At 43.3% G+C, this 15,873-nt stretch overlaps 1 protein-coding gene across 5 annotated transcripts in view; it reads right to left on the bottom strand.

Annotated features, from left to right (window-relative positions):
- grik4 (glutamate receptor, ionotropic, kainate 4) overlaps positions 1-15,873 on the bottom strand; it is a 334,598-nt gene that overhangs the window by 91,717 nt on the left and 227,008 nt on the right. For all 5 annotated transcript variants that reach the window (XM_037775509.1, XM_037775506.1, XM_037775510.1 and 2 more), the window contains exons 7-8: positions 5,188-5,366; positions 584-637 (exon numbers count right to left, since the gene is read on the bottom strand). In XM_037775509.1, coding sequence (XP_037631437.1) covers positions 584-637; positions 5,188-5,366 — 233 coding nt within the window. The remainder of the gene's footprint in view (positions 1-583; positions 638-5,187; positions 5,367-15,873) is intronic.

Below are 15,873 nucleotides of genomic sequence, written 5' to 3'. Positions count from 1 at the left end.
TGTGTGTCGAGTTCATTCAAACAGAAAGAAATACAGAAAGGGGCGAGAGGAAGGATGTGTGTAGCTCCCCCTCAACTCATTCATTGACAGAAATGAATGTTGACTCTGAGGACGATGACTTCATCGCTCATTCAATGGGAGCTTGGCAGGCTCTCCACAATCATAATTATAAGAAAACTGCAGCAATAACTACAACAACAGTACAGCAGTAGTACTTGCAGCAATTACAATAATCATTATTATGTATTGGTTTGGTCCAGAAGTGCACTTCAACCAATGAGGGCAAGCAAGCAGCGACTCGAGCCACTATAGACACCACACTTAATACGTCTCTAATTTGCAGTCACATGCAGTGAGGGAGAAAATCTGCCATGCTATAATGAAGCTATGCTATAATTCCTCTGTCTTAGCGGCTGTCTGCTTAACTCTATCCATTCAATCATTCATTCAAGTGAAGAGCCCCAATTAAAAGTGCACTACTTTAATACACTACATGAGCACAGCATTAGACTACTTGATGTGCTCCTGCAGGTGTGAAATCTATATTGCCTCTAAATACACACACCGTCTCCCATTTCCTTACCAGAGAGGTGAAGATGTACGTGTAGTAGACTGACAGCATCCCCAGCTCTGATGCCTGCAGAACAAAAGACAAGAGGGGCAGGAGGGGAGAGATAAAGAAAAATGTAAAAGTAAGAAGGTACAAAAGGCACAAAACAGATATTCAAGGATTGTAGTTTGAACAAAACGATGTTAAGGTCAGAGAAGCGGTGGAGCGAGGGGGTGAACAAAATGGAAAGCTTAGAGAGAGAGTCGAGACTAAAGGGGCGGGGAGAGAAGTTGAGAGGTCAGTGATTCAGTGTAACTCAAGCTCCACTCTGCAGCAGACAGATCAAATCCACATCTTGATAAGACGCACTCTTATCTGACGATGGCTCTCAATGGAGCAATTAATTTCCGAGGTGCATCAGTATGCTGCGCGGCGCTCTGTCTTACAATTTGATTAAATCAAAGTCACAGCGATGAGCAGTTGTGAAGGACAGGCTGAACTTTTCATAGTTTCATTTCATTAAAGTCATTAGCAAAAGAGAGAATCATCGAGCTGTAGGCTTCTGTTTAATCACGTTGCGATGCGCATTATGAATGAAATCAATAAATGTCAAGTAAATATACATTATATATCAAACAAAGTTTCAAAGAATTTCAAGTTTGTACAAAAATGCTTTTACACAGATCGTCATTCAACCATGAGTGAAATTCTTCCTGAGCATGCATTAACCCTCATGTCCCCTTTGAGAAGCTACTCAGAGATCTTTTCCACACCTGGTTGCACTGGAATGTTCATATATCTATAATAAATACTTTTCACCCTAATATTATTCTAAGGTTGCATAGCTCGGTAAAGAGTTTAATAACACATAATTAGCTGTCATATCTGCAAAATGTTTTAACCTCTGCGTGGGTGTTTGTGTGCCATTATGCCACTCAGTTGTTGAATATTCTGCAGGAGCATAAATAATAAAACAGGAAGAAGTAGAAAGGCACCACTTCTATAGCAAAAACATTCAACTACAATTTCCACTATTAAACTCTGAATGGCCTCACATGGTGTCTTTATAAAGCTTCCTTCTTTGAGTATATTTAGCGCACAATTACTCTGAAACAACAGGATGACTATGTAAGGTATTTATTATGCTTCAGGAAAGTTGTTTTTTATTAGCATCCCCTGGGGTTACACACAGTAAGTAAAGCTAGCTAATGTGGCACAAAGGGGTTGAGATTGTTCCCCTTCAAAGCTGCAGTAGGCAGAATGTTGTTGGTATCATTGGGCAAACATTCCATAATAACCTTTCCGTATATTGTAATTCAAGTGTTCTGACCGATAACTAGACTTCTACACTTCCTCGTGACTCTGTTTTCATGCTTTAGAAACTCTAGCCCGTGAGGAAACTTTGGCCAATCACAGGTCATTTCAGAGAACGAGCGTTCCTATTGGCTGTGTTCCGGCTGGTGGGCGGTGCTTGGTATTTCCTCAACTGATATCAACATGGCTGCCGGGTCACAAACTTTCTCATTTTACAGCTAAACAGTACACTATAAGATGTTTCTGAAATAATTTGAGACAAGAAATAGGCATTACAGTAACAGAATATTGATTCATATTTGATCAGCGCTGCCTAGTTTGACCGTTTTATCTGAGTTCGCGAATGATTAACAGCTGCTCAAAGACGGCAAGGCTCCAGATCGGCTCTGATTGGTTGTTTTCCTCCGGTCTGTGTAACCTTGCAGATGCCATTAGGAGCGACAGTGGACACAGAGGCACATGATTTTTTTTCAGATTACCTGTCTCATGCATTACTGTTAGGATATAGTGACCATTCTATAAAAATCATATTCATATTATAAAATATATTTGCTCCAATTCTACCCTCTGCTGCTTTAACAGTACCTTCATGCGGCAAGTAATATTTCAAAACACTGCATCTTTCCACTGGACTGACATGTGCCTTTAATACCTTGCCAAACAGAAACTGACATTATAACCTAAATCGCCTTTGGTTGCTCCCCACATCCCGTTCAGAATACACAATATAAAACCAAACAAGCAGCTGATGAAATATTTCCTTTTGGTTTCCTTTCACTGCAATTGAAATGAGCTTCCCTGTCTTTTTTTTCTCACTTTTTGATCTCCTTGTTGTTCTACTGCAGCTTTTGGTCAGAGTGCACACGGTTTGCATTCCCCCCATATACTGGGCTCACTATCTATCCCACTCTGCTTCTGTATAGCTGTGCACAACAGTGGAGGGCTGACTGCATGAGATTACATTCAGAATGCTAACACTGCTGACCTAAACCCCTCTGAATGCTAAAACCTCAGAGAGTGAGACCTTTGTCTGACGAGGGTTTGATGCAAGATGTAAACAGACAAATGTCTTGCATGACAACGGACGATTCTGTCCCGTTAGACGAGCCTGGCACTCTTATCATCATTTGAGAGTGGCGTATATGCCGGCGCGCAGCTTTGATATGTTTGGCAAACAGGCGCTCCACATGAGAGGCGGGGCTGCCAACTTTCCACCACCCTGCTGCAGGATTGTCTCTTGACAGACAGAGAGAGACAGACAGACAACGTGACACATAAAGGGGACAAAAGAGCGAGAGATGGAAGGGTGTACAAGACCACACGAGGAGGGAGGTGTGAGGAAACAAAGTGAAATCAGAGAAAAGAGAGCGAGAAAGAGGGCAACTCCATATTGAGACTGAAGAGACAGACGGAGGGAGAAGGGGAGCAGAGAAAGAGAGAAAGAAAGACATCCCACTGTGGGCTCCCGCTGCTCTGTGGCCCGGGGTTGCCATGGTGACTGGATGACCACTGATGGCAGCCTGAACACTTGATTGAGGTGAGAGATTGAGACTGAAGACTACTGTGAGATAGAGAGTGAGACTATAACTGAGACGATGAGGGAGAAGCAAGAGAAACATCTCTCCGTCTCCCAACTCCCTCCTGTCTCCTGTTATTGCCACCTCCACTCTAGCCTTCCATCCATCGTCTTCTAGAAATAATGAGGTGTGCATTAATTACCAGGCGGCCATATGCTGCTGCCAAAAACCCTCGCTTCCTCTGTTCCCACTATCACCTTTATTGATGCTATCAAGGCTCTTTACAAACATAAGTCTCCAATCAGGAGTAGCATTATGTGGTAGTCAAGGTTTTAATGATGTTTTAATGATTGGTATATGCCATTAGCAGAGAAAACACATCCAGGTAATTTTTTTTTCACATGATACATGATGGACTTTATGGTTTTGCATATTACTAAGACTGTCAAAGTTAACGCGATGATAACGCTTTAATGCAAATTTGTTTTTACGCCACTAATTTCTTTAATGCATTAACGCAACTTGCAATTTTTACGTTGTAGCGGGCTCTGTTTTAAAGCTAGAATGAAGATACTGGCATTATAAAACTAGAAAAACCTAAGGAATCCATTGGTACCAACCATGTCATACGAGCTTGTCGTGAAGGAGGCTAAATAACGCTCTAAACTTGTGTTGCATTTTGGTGGGTTCTATGGGTACCCACGAGTCTCCCCTTTACAGACATGCCCACTTTATGATAATCACATGCAGTTTGGGGCAAGTCATAGTCAAGTCAGCACGCTGATACACTGACAGCTGTTGTTGCCTATTGGGCTGCAGTTTGCCATGTTATGATTTGAGCATATTTTTTATGCTAAATGCAGTACCTGTGAGGGTTTCTGGACAATATTTGTCATTGTTTTGTGTTGTTAATTGATTTCCAATAATACATATATACATACATTTGCATAAAGCAGCATATTTGCCCACTCCCATGTTGATAAGAGTGTTAAATACTTGACAAATCTCCCTTTAAGGTATATTTTGAAAAGATAAAAAAATGTGCAATTAATCACGATGAAATATTTTAATCGATTGACAACCCTACATATTACATTTATAGGTATATTTCTATGATGGATGATAGATAAGAAGGACATGAAAGAATCCGTCCACTTGATTTGCTTCACTGATTTACAGAACAGCCTGTCTTAATCCACAACATGCACTGTATTAGAAAGTAGACAAAAGGGCTCCTTCATTTTACGAGTCTGTCCTTACTCACACTAATCCACTTAACTGTGCAGAATGGAAGATGAATCATTGGAATACAACTTGATTTAATGCTCTCATCCATATAATTCGGTGTAACAGGTTTGTTTGACAAGATTGCCTCAATTCCTTTTATTTCAGAGTAGACTCCAGACTCTGTAACCCCGTCTTTTAAATGCTGTGCCCACTGCCAAAAGTGCGTAAATTCACATAATCTGTCTTCTGGTTCAAGACAGCAAATTGATTAAGCGGGTGAAAAGGAGATTTCCCTTTTTATATGTTCCGCACACTGTTTGTGTGGGCGATACAACCTGTACATTTACAGGTCAAAACGGAAGACTAACCAACTTTTCCTTACACTTAAAGAAATACCCTTCTCCGCATGCACAATTATTTTCAGCCTTGAACACTTCTTGCCACTGGCGTTTTCCATTTACTTTTCGTATTTGAGATGCACGAGAGTTAAATCGATGTGGAGCCTGGGAATTTCCTGTAAAGCTATGACGAATGAAAACAGTGCATAAATAACACAGCTATCAAGTGAACCATACTAACCCGTTCCAAAATGACATGAGACATGGTGGCGTTGGCATCGACAATGATAGTGGCGGTCTTGTCATCTCGTATCTCTTTCAGGAGCGGGGTCGGGTCGTTGCTGTCGTCAAGCATGCGCACTGACAAAGTCTCCTTGGAGATGAGGAACTGCCTGAGGAGCTGCTCCAGGTTCAATAAGCCTGCCGGTAAAACACACGCACACAAGAAGAAAAAAAAGAAAAAAACACATAAGAGGGTTACTTGTAATGAAGGGAAGACTCTCCCAAGGAGATAATAGTCTTTTTTTTTTCAAAAGTTAATAAAATACATAGCCAAAAAAGTTACGGAAAGTCAAGTACAATTCAGAGAATGATGGCTGTTAATGCAGTATGAATGTAATAAGCATACACTGTCCTCAAGTACAAACAAAATGTTTGTTTTTCTGCCACATTTGAAGACAATGAATCCGTAAAAACGTCTCCATGCAGAGCAAGTGGACTGATTACCTTTAATTACAATTACTGTAAAGCCATCAAACACAAAGGGACGTTCAAGCAACTTCTCTTGTACTCTATCCCATGGTAATAGACCGTTTGACTCTAGTGAGGTAAGTGGGATTTGCCCTAATTAAAGCATGGCTGGCTGACTTAATCAAAACGCTCCCAGCTGCATTTTACCAGTCACTCGGCATCCATATATTAGCACACCCTGAGAGGTTATTGGACTAATTTTCCATATAGGAGTTTAGACTAATTTGTGAGGGGTGTCGCAGAGATAAAATACAACCTGAATAAGACTCTGAGCAGTACACCACGGCGTTTTGGTGTGATAGTTACACTGGCCTCACCTTGGCAATTTGGCAGATCTCGTATAACATTTCTTGATATTGGCAAGGAGAGTCATACAAAAAGGACTTGCATTTATCTGAGCCTCCACCTGCTATTTCCATTATAAAGTAATAACGAAATGGCCCTCCAGACTTTGGCGTCAACAGCTTTTTTTATGTGCGTTTTGCCATGGCGACAGCAGAGTAGTTCATCTGTCACATGGAGACCAATTTTGGTGCAAGCAATTTTAAGTTATCAAGCTGACTCCTTTAGCTTCTCCACAGCACATTAACACGTGCTACAGTGCTGCTCCAGTCACCAGCATCATGTCTAATAGCTTCTATAATTATGTCTCAGTGTCTGCCCGTCTTTCAGCCCGTCTGTACGGCGGTATATCACCGTGTGTGTTTGTCTTCCTGTACCTGGCTACCTGTGTCTGTGCACTCATGAGACATCACTCCCGGCTGCTGCTCGCTCGCCTGGCTTTGTCTCCCGACCTGTCAGATCGACTTCCTCTGCAGTACAACGCGGAATAACTTTGATGAGCTTGAAATAGCTTCTGTTAAACCGCCCTCTTTGCCTGCCTCCTGCATCCACTCTTCTTGTTCATGACATTAGACACTGTACTAGATGCAGCTGGTGAAACAGCACACACACGCATATAGAGTGACACACAGAAGAAAAGCTCATATTCTCTTTAGTGTTCTGGCTGCACAGGATTCAAAGGGGAGTCAGAATCAGTTTCCACCAAGGTGCTTTACAGCAGCCATGTTGCTCCCTCACTGTTTGCTCTGGTGAACCAGTTTCAATCAAATGAAAAACATGCTGCTGAATGAAAGAATGTCTTTCCTTTAGTTAGACTTGTATAGGTCCCTGTGCAGAGAGAAAACAAGTTCTGTGGGATTGTGTGGGTGTGTGTATGTTGTCCTGTAAAGTACGCGTCTATTCTTTTCCACAGACTTTGAGACGGACTCTGTGTGTGATTGTGTGTGTGTGCTTTATTAGGACCATGTTTAAAGGGACTGTTTGTAACTTTTTACACGTATAAATCACCCAGGTCGGTGTCCCATGTGCGTTCGCATATGCGCGCTCGTGTGTGGCTAAGCTGTTCAGACTCAGACACAACACAAACTACACTGAAACACCAAAACCGCAAAGTTATATCTAGTGTAGCCCGTGTTGCAAAACAGTGTTGCAGCGGTCGTAGTATGCAGGCGAGACCGTTAGTTTTGGTCTCCAGGACCGGAGTCTCTGCTGTACTCTGCTCCTCTGCCTGCTTGCCTTCACTCAGCTCGCTCCACCTCACGTGCATGCGCGCACACTACACACTGCAAAAGGGATGCTGAAGCAGGAAAATCCAACACTAGGATCAGCATTGATTCATGGAGAGACCTCCGTCTGGTCAGCTAACGTTACTGCCAAGCAGCTGAAATATAGAGTTATTATAGAGATACTGTATTGTGGTTTTAGCTGACGTGTGTCGCCTCACTGTTTTGAGCGATGCTCGTTCATGTCTATGTAGAGCGAGCAAGCGCGAGCCCGGCGTTGACTTAACGGCCACAGGTGTCGCTGTTAACAAGCATTTCTGATTCTTACAAACAGTCCCTTTAAGAGATAGGACTGTTCGAAGGTGAAGACTTGGTTTTACAACTAAGATTAGAATTAGGTTTCAGTTAAAGTCATAGGCCTAATTCTTAAGATTTTCACTAAATCAAACCCAGTTTTTGATATAATTTATGGTTGCCATTTTTCAACAATACCCATTCAATCTATTTACATTTAGCATGTACCCCTTTATATAGTACTTTTCATAGTAGCAAATGGAGTACGCCATTACTGTGCAGGATTAAAATGTACTACGCACACTTCTCTTCTTCGGTTTTCCATCGAAATTGTTGATGATGTCCAGTCCTTTAAAGGTGAGTTCTTTGATGGCTGAATAGTCTTATCCTGGACCCACAAGTTCTACTGCAGGTGGGCTATGTATATGTGGTGGTGGTGGTGGTGGGAACTGTCGCAGCATTTCTCCTGGCTCTCTTCTACTGTCTTGTGGTTGCCTTTCCCATCTACAACATACACAACACCATCCCTACACAGCTGTCGCCAAGTGGAACAGTCAGCAGCATCATCCTCCAGGACTTCGGGTCTGATCTTGCACTTCCTCAAAGCGTTTTTAAGCTGATCTTTATAGCTTTTCCCTCGGCCTTCCAGCTGAGCGTCGACCGTGATGTAGCTGGCTGTAGAGTACTCAGCAGGGTAGACAACATGGGGGGCATCCTTATCACGTGTCCCAGCCACTGCAGATGGCGCTGGGTGATCATGGCCTCTATACTTCTGCAGTTGGTCTAGTCAAGTATATCAGTGTGAGGCACACGATCCCGCCAGGTAATTCCCAGGATACGCTGGAGGCAGCTTATGTGAAAACGGTCCAAGGACTCGATATGACGGCTGTAGGCTACCCAAGCTTCACAGAGAGGAGGCTGGTGATACAGATTGGTTGGTATACGACAAATGCCCACACACACACACACACACACACACACACACACACACACACTGACAGGAAACAAACCATGCAAGTAGTCTGACATTACTGTTTGTAATTATATCTAAGTCACAGTGAACTGATGGCTCCTCTATAGCTGAATCAGCACTCTGATAAGTAACTATAAATGCAAACCAAACATTTTTTACTGTTGCTGCTTCATATTAAAATCGCTCAACTGGTGAACTACAGGATGGCTTTTACTGTGAAGCAGCCACAGAAAATGCAGCTGTCACCACCAGAAACCTGGACTGAACTCTTAAGGAATATCTTGAAAGGCGCTCGGTGTAAATTTCTCGTTAACAAACAAAAGTTGCATAAAAGTTTACATCTGTGTTACACATCACCTTGTGAGTCTGTGTGAGTCATCATGACAAAATGTGGTCATGGAGACACCTACTGTAGCAGGAACTACCACAGAGGCGGTTTTCAGTACTTTGCCGGGTGTTTATATGTCTGTGGACAGATTTTGTGACCGTGATAATGCCGCAACCGTGCAAGATGCAGTCACGAAACTTTACAGATGTGTAATTGAGATCAAAATGAAGGCAGAGTTTGAAGATGGGTGTGGTCCGAGCAAGGACGCTGGAAGTAGGGAGGTAGGAAGTGGGAGATTGGCCATTGGCCTCCCCACTTTACGCCCCTGGCCTGGATTTGGCGTCATGGCTGGTGTGATCCCATCGCAAGATGGTCTCTAGTTACTATCTTGCAGTCTGTCCTGTCTTTGCTGGCACATTGCTGCATTTCTGGGACATTGCCGCTACCTCAAGATTAGAGTAATAGTGTGAAACCGTTGGGACAAACAAAACAGGGATCGACTCGTAAAAAAAACAGCTCTGTAGCGGTACTGGAGATTAAAAAAAAATGAGTGGTTCAATTCCTCACCTTACTGCAGTAATGTACAGGTGGACTCTATGACGCCGTCACACCACATACACCTCTGACCACATCCATCAGGCCAGGTGTTAAGTTACTCATTAAGGATGTGAGAGTTGGGGTCGAGTAAGTAGTTGTGAAGATTTAAGTTAAGGTTTGAATCTAAGGAATGCATTATGTCAAAGAGGATCCTCACAAGTATTGAAGTAAACCTGTGTGTTAGTTACCACACTACCTCATTGGTATGGATGACACGTGGCTCCGACTCTCTCTGGCACACAGATAAAGGTGATGGCTGACATTCAAGTCAGGTAACCACTCATTTACCTTTCACATACTGTCACCACAGGGTGCCTGCAAGATCACACGTACACACACACACACACACGCACACACACGCGCACACACACACACACACACACACACACACACACGCACACACGCACACACACACACACAAAGTACCCCAAAGCAAATACTGCCACCACACAGAGCCACCAGCAGTTTAATAATATTAACCTGTGAATATAATACAGCAGCTGAATATAAATTCCTTGACAGGTGTAGGTGAATAATGTATTATGAAACCTTCGGTCACAGTCAAAGCTTTTAACACTTTTTACGATGACTCATCATTTAGCCTTGAGCAGAGAGTAAGATCGAGTTTTATGACTTTGCCACCATTGGGACCATCACTTTAAAATGTTGTAGGCAAGATTATGTGTCAAAACATTCAAAGTATGTCTGAGCATATTACCCTTTTGCATTAACCCAAATAACCATAAAAGTACAACCATCAATACTGACTATAATCCACCTGTCACACGATGTGGTGGTGCTGATCTAATGGGCTCCTGCTGATCTTTCTTGTTGTCTCTGCAAACAGCATTCATGTTCATTCTTCATGCGGCACACAGGAAACCACAAATGACTTATCCTGCAGAAAGCTTAATTTGTAGGTTTCACAGCTTGAGTGGGAGTGGAATTGCTCAATTGGAAAAACAACCTTGAGAAAATGGCAAAAAGGCAAAGATAGCAGAGTTCAAGTGAACCTGTTCTGTTGGGAAAATGCCCCCCTATAGAGAGTGCCACGAGGGATACTTATATTTTAAAGGTCTCTGACTCTTTATTTTGTCTTAAAAGGACAGCTAACTGCTCTCTAGTGAAATAAATGATGGAGGGAGATAGGAATGGATGAAAGTTCGCTGCTGGATTTCACACTATCACCTGTTTTTATGTGCATTTTGAGTGTAGATGGCAAAAATCCGGGAAAAAAATACAAAATTGGGTGTATCGCTAAAAGCAAAATGCTAAGTCCAATGAAAGCAGACTTAGCCAACCTGGTCTAACTCTCAACTCGACAAATACCGCTGATTGGGCAGCGCCCCTCGGCATTGGAAACGCACGGAGGTACCCATAGCAACAGTATGCGTCAAACCGGACTTTCAACTAACGCCAATGTAAACCCATCCGTGGCGTTATTCAATGGTCGTAGCAAGTGCGGTACTGTTAATAGCATGAGAGTCTGCTAAGGGCGGACAGAATGGGTGGTGGATGAGTTAAACAAACATTAAACTTTCAACCAGGAGACCGGTGTTTCTGTCCTGTGTGAAACTAAAAGTAACGTTGACTTATTTTGTTATGTCAGTCGTTAGTCACATGACTCGTCAGCATCGCCAGTCCCGTGAGTCCCGTGAGTCCTGTGAGTCACTAGTCAGTGAAGTTAACGTCAACCACGGCCGTTTCCTAACCCTAACTAAGTGGTTGTGTTGCCTAAACCTAACTTCCTGTGAAAACGGAAGTTTATTTTGAAAAGACACGTCGTCCCTGGTCCATCCAAAAGTAACGCAAGAGGGATACCCCGTGTGTCGGTCAACGATGCCGAGTGGCACTGACCAAGTGGCCAATTTGACGAGTAGGGAGTAAGAATGTGTTGACTTAGCGAATAAATCACTATGTATTGTACATGAAGCACGTGCCCTAAACGTCCACTGAGCAGACTAAAAATAGCAGTAGACAAAAACATCAGATCTGTGTGGACTGATGAGGAGACGGTTAATACATACACAGACATAAATGGAACATGTCCAACAAGTTTTCTCCATTGTTTTTCACCGTTTTGAGGTTTGAGTGGCGCTTTGTTAATTATGTTATCTTGTTGTGCCTCATCCTTCTCCAATGGTTTAATGGCACCTGACTGGAGAATTAGCTCCACCAGCTGTTTGTCTCAATGCACCCAAATCCTAATATTCGCATAACAGTAGTGAATGAAAACACACATTAATTACCATTTTCTTTTGAAGATTTTCTGTAAAACCTGGTTATTGTCATGTGACAACCCCCTCTAGACTACTATACATGATTAACAAGAGATGTCTCATATCTTTTTATTGACCCAGGTGAGGTATCAGCCGAAATCCCTTTCATCATTTTTCTAATTAGATAGAAAAAATAAGTATAGGCTTTGCATTTTACTCTAGTAAAGAGAAATACTGCACGTTTGCACCTCCATCTCCACCCACCCTTGACAAATCCAAAATGTCATTTTACTGAGTCAACTCATTTCTTTAAAAAGCAGCAAGAGAGCCAACTGCCTTCCATCTATTCAATGAGAAGCTTTTAAAAGTGCTGCTGCTTCTCGCACCACCACCACTTTGACTACTCACATTGATACCTTCCACATCAGGATCATTAGTAGCCACAGCATAATTACAATTATCATGTAGTAATTATGTAGTATTAAGACCATCCCCCTGCAATTACTATGTTCCTGTCATTCTTACACCTTTGTATACAGTCCTGCTCACAAGTCACTGAGATGTCTCTTCCACTTGAGTAATGCTGAATACAGGTTAGTGATGACAGTAGGTCAGCCCTTGCAGATGACATGGACATGCAATCATCACCAGGAAAAGACAGCAATTAGCATAAGGCACACATGCATACATTAAATAAAAACAAACAGATTATAGTGGAAACCTGATACGACCACTAATGAAAGTGCTCTTTCCTACTGTAGCTGCAGTGGAACGATGCAGCGAGCTAAAATGGCAAACCTCGGTCTCCAACTGTGCCTATCAAAGGTGGAATAATGCTCCGCAAGCATTTGAAGCCTACTGTTTTCTTTAGAAATCCTGCACTGCAGCGTCAGTCAAATTTCGGAGTTTACGGCCTGTTCTCTTTCAGCTTACTGACAGCTGCACCAATTACCTCACTAATGAAAGTGCACTCCTGTAGCACAGTGTGTGTGATCGCAGGAACAGCATGCATGTAAATATATGTGGCTTGCACTGTGCGTTCAGGCGAGTCCTGTGCGTGCATTTTTTAGGTGCGTCTCTTTTCATTTACCAAACACCACAGCCACACAACACGTGGGGCCACCCAGCAGGTCTAAAAAATGTCAACCACTTGGACGTGGGCCAGCGTTACAGTGCTGCTACTCCACACGCCGCCGTCGATAGGGGAGGTTAGCTAGATTAATGTCCGACCTGGTGTGCACCGTGCCTTTGGGCACAGCTCCACCTCCAGTCCTGCCTCCTCAGCCATGGCTGGAAAATATTCATGAATTGGCCACGCTCTATTAGGCTGTCACTGGCCTGGGTGATTAATGAGGCCGGCACATGTGGACGAGCCACCGACAGCAGGCTGCCAACCGACCAACTGACTGGGTGAGCTGACGGGGAGTGGCGGAGCCGGGCGAGCCGGAGCCAAAGTCGAATGGGTTTCAGCTGATGCTATTGCTGAACGCAGACCTTTACACATACAAATACACGGAGAGAAACACACACACACATAAACCCAGGCATGCTGCCAATTGCTGCATTTTCTATTGAATGAATGAGGGTCACATGAGAGGGAGCAATCAATACAGCCGCGTCATTTCCTGGACTGTCTCCCTCTTGTTGCCAATGTATAATTCCAGCATAGTTACCTCCTCCCCCTTCCCTCACCCCAATCACTACATTTCACCTCTGCCGGATAGCATCCTCTCCTCTCCTATCCTCTCTCATTTTTGGACTCCCCTTGGTCTCTTCTATCTACCTCTCATCTCCCCTCATTTCATTTCTTTTCTTTTCATTTCATTTAATTTCCTTTCCAGTCCTCTCTTAGCCCACTCACACAGACTGAGAACCTCCCCACCAGCCTACACACCCACACACATCCAGAAGGAAGAAGAAAAGTAATGTTAAAATGAGTTTCTCCTCTCCAAACTCGCCAATATTAAAGTCAGAGGGTGTCTAAAAGGTTCACTTGTTATCACTATTCTCGCCAGAGCTTTATTAATCAACTCTCGGTGGAATAAATGTCACAGAAAAACAGGATCTGAGCCTAGAATATGAAGAATGACTGACAGGTACAGGAACACCTAGAAGGAAAAACACCTAATGATATATTTTTTACCCTTGCAGTTATAATGGGTTATGTAGTGGGGTTCGGTTAAACTACCATTAGATATATAGTATTTTTTTTTGGTAGGCTTAATTAATAGCATTCAATTTCTGGATAAGTGAATGACAAATCTAACTATAAAGCAAGAGATATGTCTGTCTGTGCCTCTGTGTGTATGTATGTCCTTCACATATCTCGGGGACCATTCATCCGATCTGCTGGGGATCCAAGGACATGCAGTGTCGGAGCTGGTGCAATTTGGACACGTGACAATGTTCAATATTATTAAACTTTGAATAAATAAGCGAACAGCGGTCTGTGCAGCAGCGGGGGGTGGGGCTTCAGGGCTCTGCAGACTGAGTCAAGCGTGTCGTCTGCAGCGGGCCTTTACAGGCCGCGGCTCATTGACTGCAGTTCACTTTTGCTGCTCGATGCTGGATATACTAACGTCAAAACCAAACTCTTCTGCACTTCCCTAGAGTCAACGAGCGATGAGCGGTTTTCAACAATGCTGCAAGCAGCACTTCCGGGCGCCAACCGACAGGCTCGGAACTGCCACGCCTCGAACGGGTTCTGCACTAGCTGTATAAAAGAGGAGAGAATTGTGCGTTCAGGCCTCCCTCCAAAGCCACCCCCCAAAAATGATCATTATGAACATAAACATATTTTTTTTCTGGCCGTTAGCCGGCCCTCATTAACCGTTAACCAACAAGATAGTGTGTTGCATTCAGAGGTGCTTTGGTTGAAGTGCCTAACAAGCCGCCCAGCTGCAACGATAACCCGAAGCACAAACAAGTTAAATCCATCATTTATCACCAGCTGCAGTGTATGAGCAAAACAGACAACTGAGTTCCCAGTTCACCTAACCGGGAGATTTACTGTTGCAGCCCGATGCTGCATGTTGTTGTGGGCACATTTATTTTTTATTTAACATTTAGTAAAGCTGCGAGGTGGTCAGCTGTGTGACTGCCTGGCGTACTCTGTCACGGTGTCCGCCAGTGACTTACAAGCCCGGCGTAACGTTAGTGAGCATCCGGTCGAGAGACAGAGTGTGGGTGTGTGACGATGGTGAATATGAAGTTAGCAGTAATGTTATAGCTGTGAACATAGCAGTGCAGTGTGTGTACAGTTTGTCAATGAATAAATGCTATAACTCCTCAAGACCCAAGCCAAGTTCACGTGTCTTGCCAGCCACCTGCTGATTAAAGTGAAGCCCCGAAGCAAGCAACAACTCCGGCTCAGACTCACTCAATGAGAACTCCAACAAATATGTATTTGAACAGCACTACCAACCCTACCTTTAAAGGTTATGAATGAAACAAGACTCCAAAGTAAAGACCAAGAGACAGTCAAAGAGGAAGTTGAAAGGCAGAAGAACTGAGAACTGAGATAGGCAGGGGTGGGCGGTTCACAGTGGCTCATTGCCATCTCTGGGCCGTCTGACACATGGTTGATGCCTCAAGCCTATTCCCTTTCTTCAAAGCCTTGTGCTGATTAGGAAAAAGGTTAGCGGGGGCCACTCAGGGTCACTGTGCCTTTGTCTAGGGAGTTGTAATTAGTGCTTGCTGGACTGCAAGAGGGTGGGAACAGGCCATGATTTAATCTTCCTCTCTATTTACGAAAATAACTTCCCTCTAGGAGATTTTCAAGCTTTTTTAAGGTCATCCAGTTTAGTATCTTTAGAATCTAAAGAGTGCCTTTGACAAGGAGACGGTCAGATCACTGGTGGATAAAGCTGAAAACTCCATCCTCATTCTTTTTTGTCTGTCTTAAAGATGTGTTTGAATCATCAGCAGACAGTGTTTTAAGAGTATACACAGACTCTTACAGACATCACACTGATATTGAAGGTTGAAGACAAATTATACATGACACATCGTAGCATGCCATATCATTATTTTAATTTTAGGATGATGATGACATTGAAAAAGTGAAAGGATCCCGCAGTAAATGTGATTTATTTTGGGATGCAGACATCGAGCGTGTTGCTGTGAGGGAGTTTTTAGCTGTGGAGTGCAGCAGCTGCTTCAGAAGGGAGCATGTCACAGGGTGAGTTGTTGATAAGCAACG

Source organism: Sebastes umbrosus, chromosome 7 (genome assembly GCF_015220745.1).
Source record: "Sebastes umbrosus isolate fSebUmb1 chromosome 7, fSebUmb1.pri, whole genome shotgun sequence".
NCBI classification, from domain to species: domain Eukaryota; kingdom Metazoa; phylum Chordata; class Actinopteri; order Perciformes; family Sebastidae; genus Sebastes; species Sebastes umbrosus.
The sequence above is the reverse complement of the archived record's forward strand: the minus strand, read 5'-3'. Positions and strand labels throughout refer to the sequence as shown.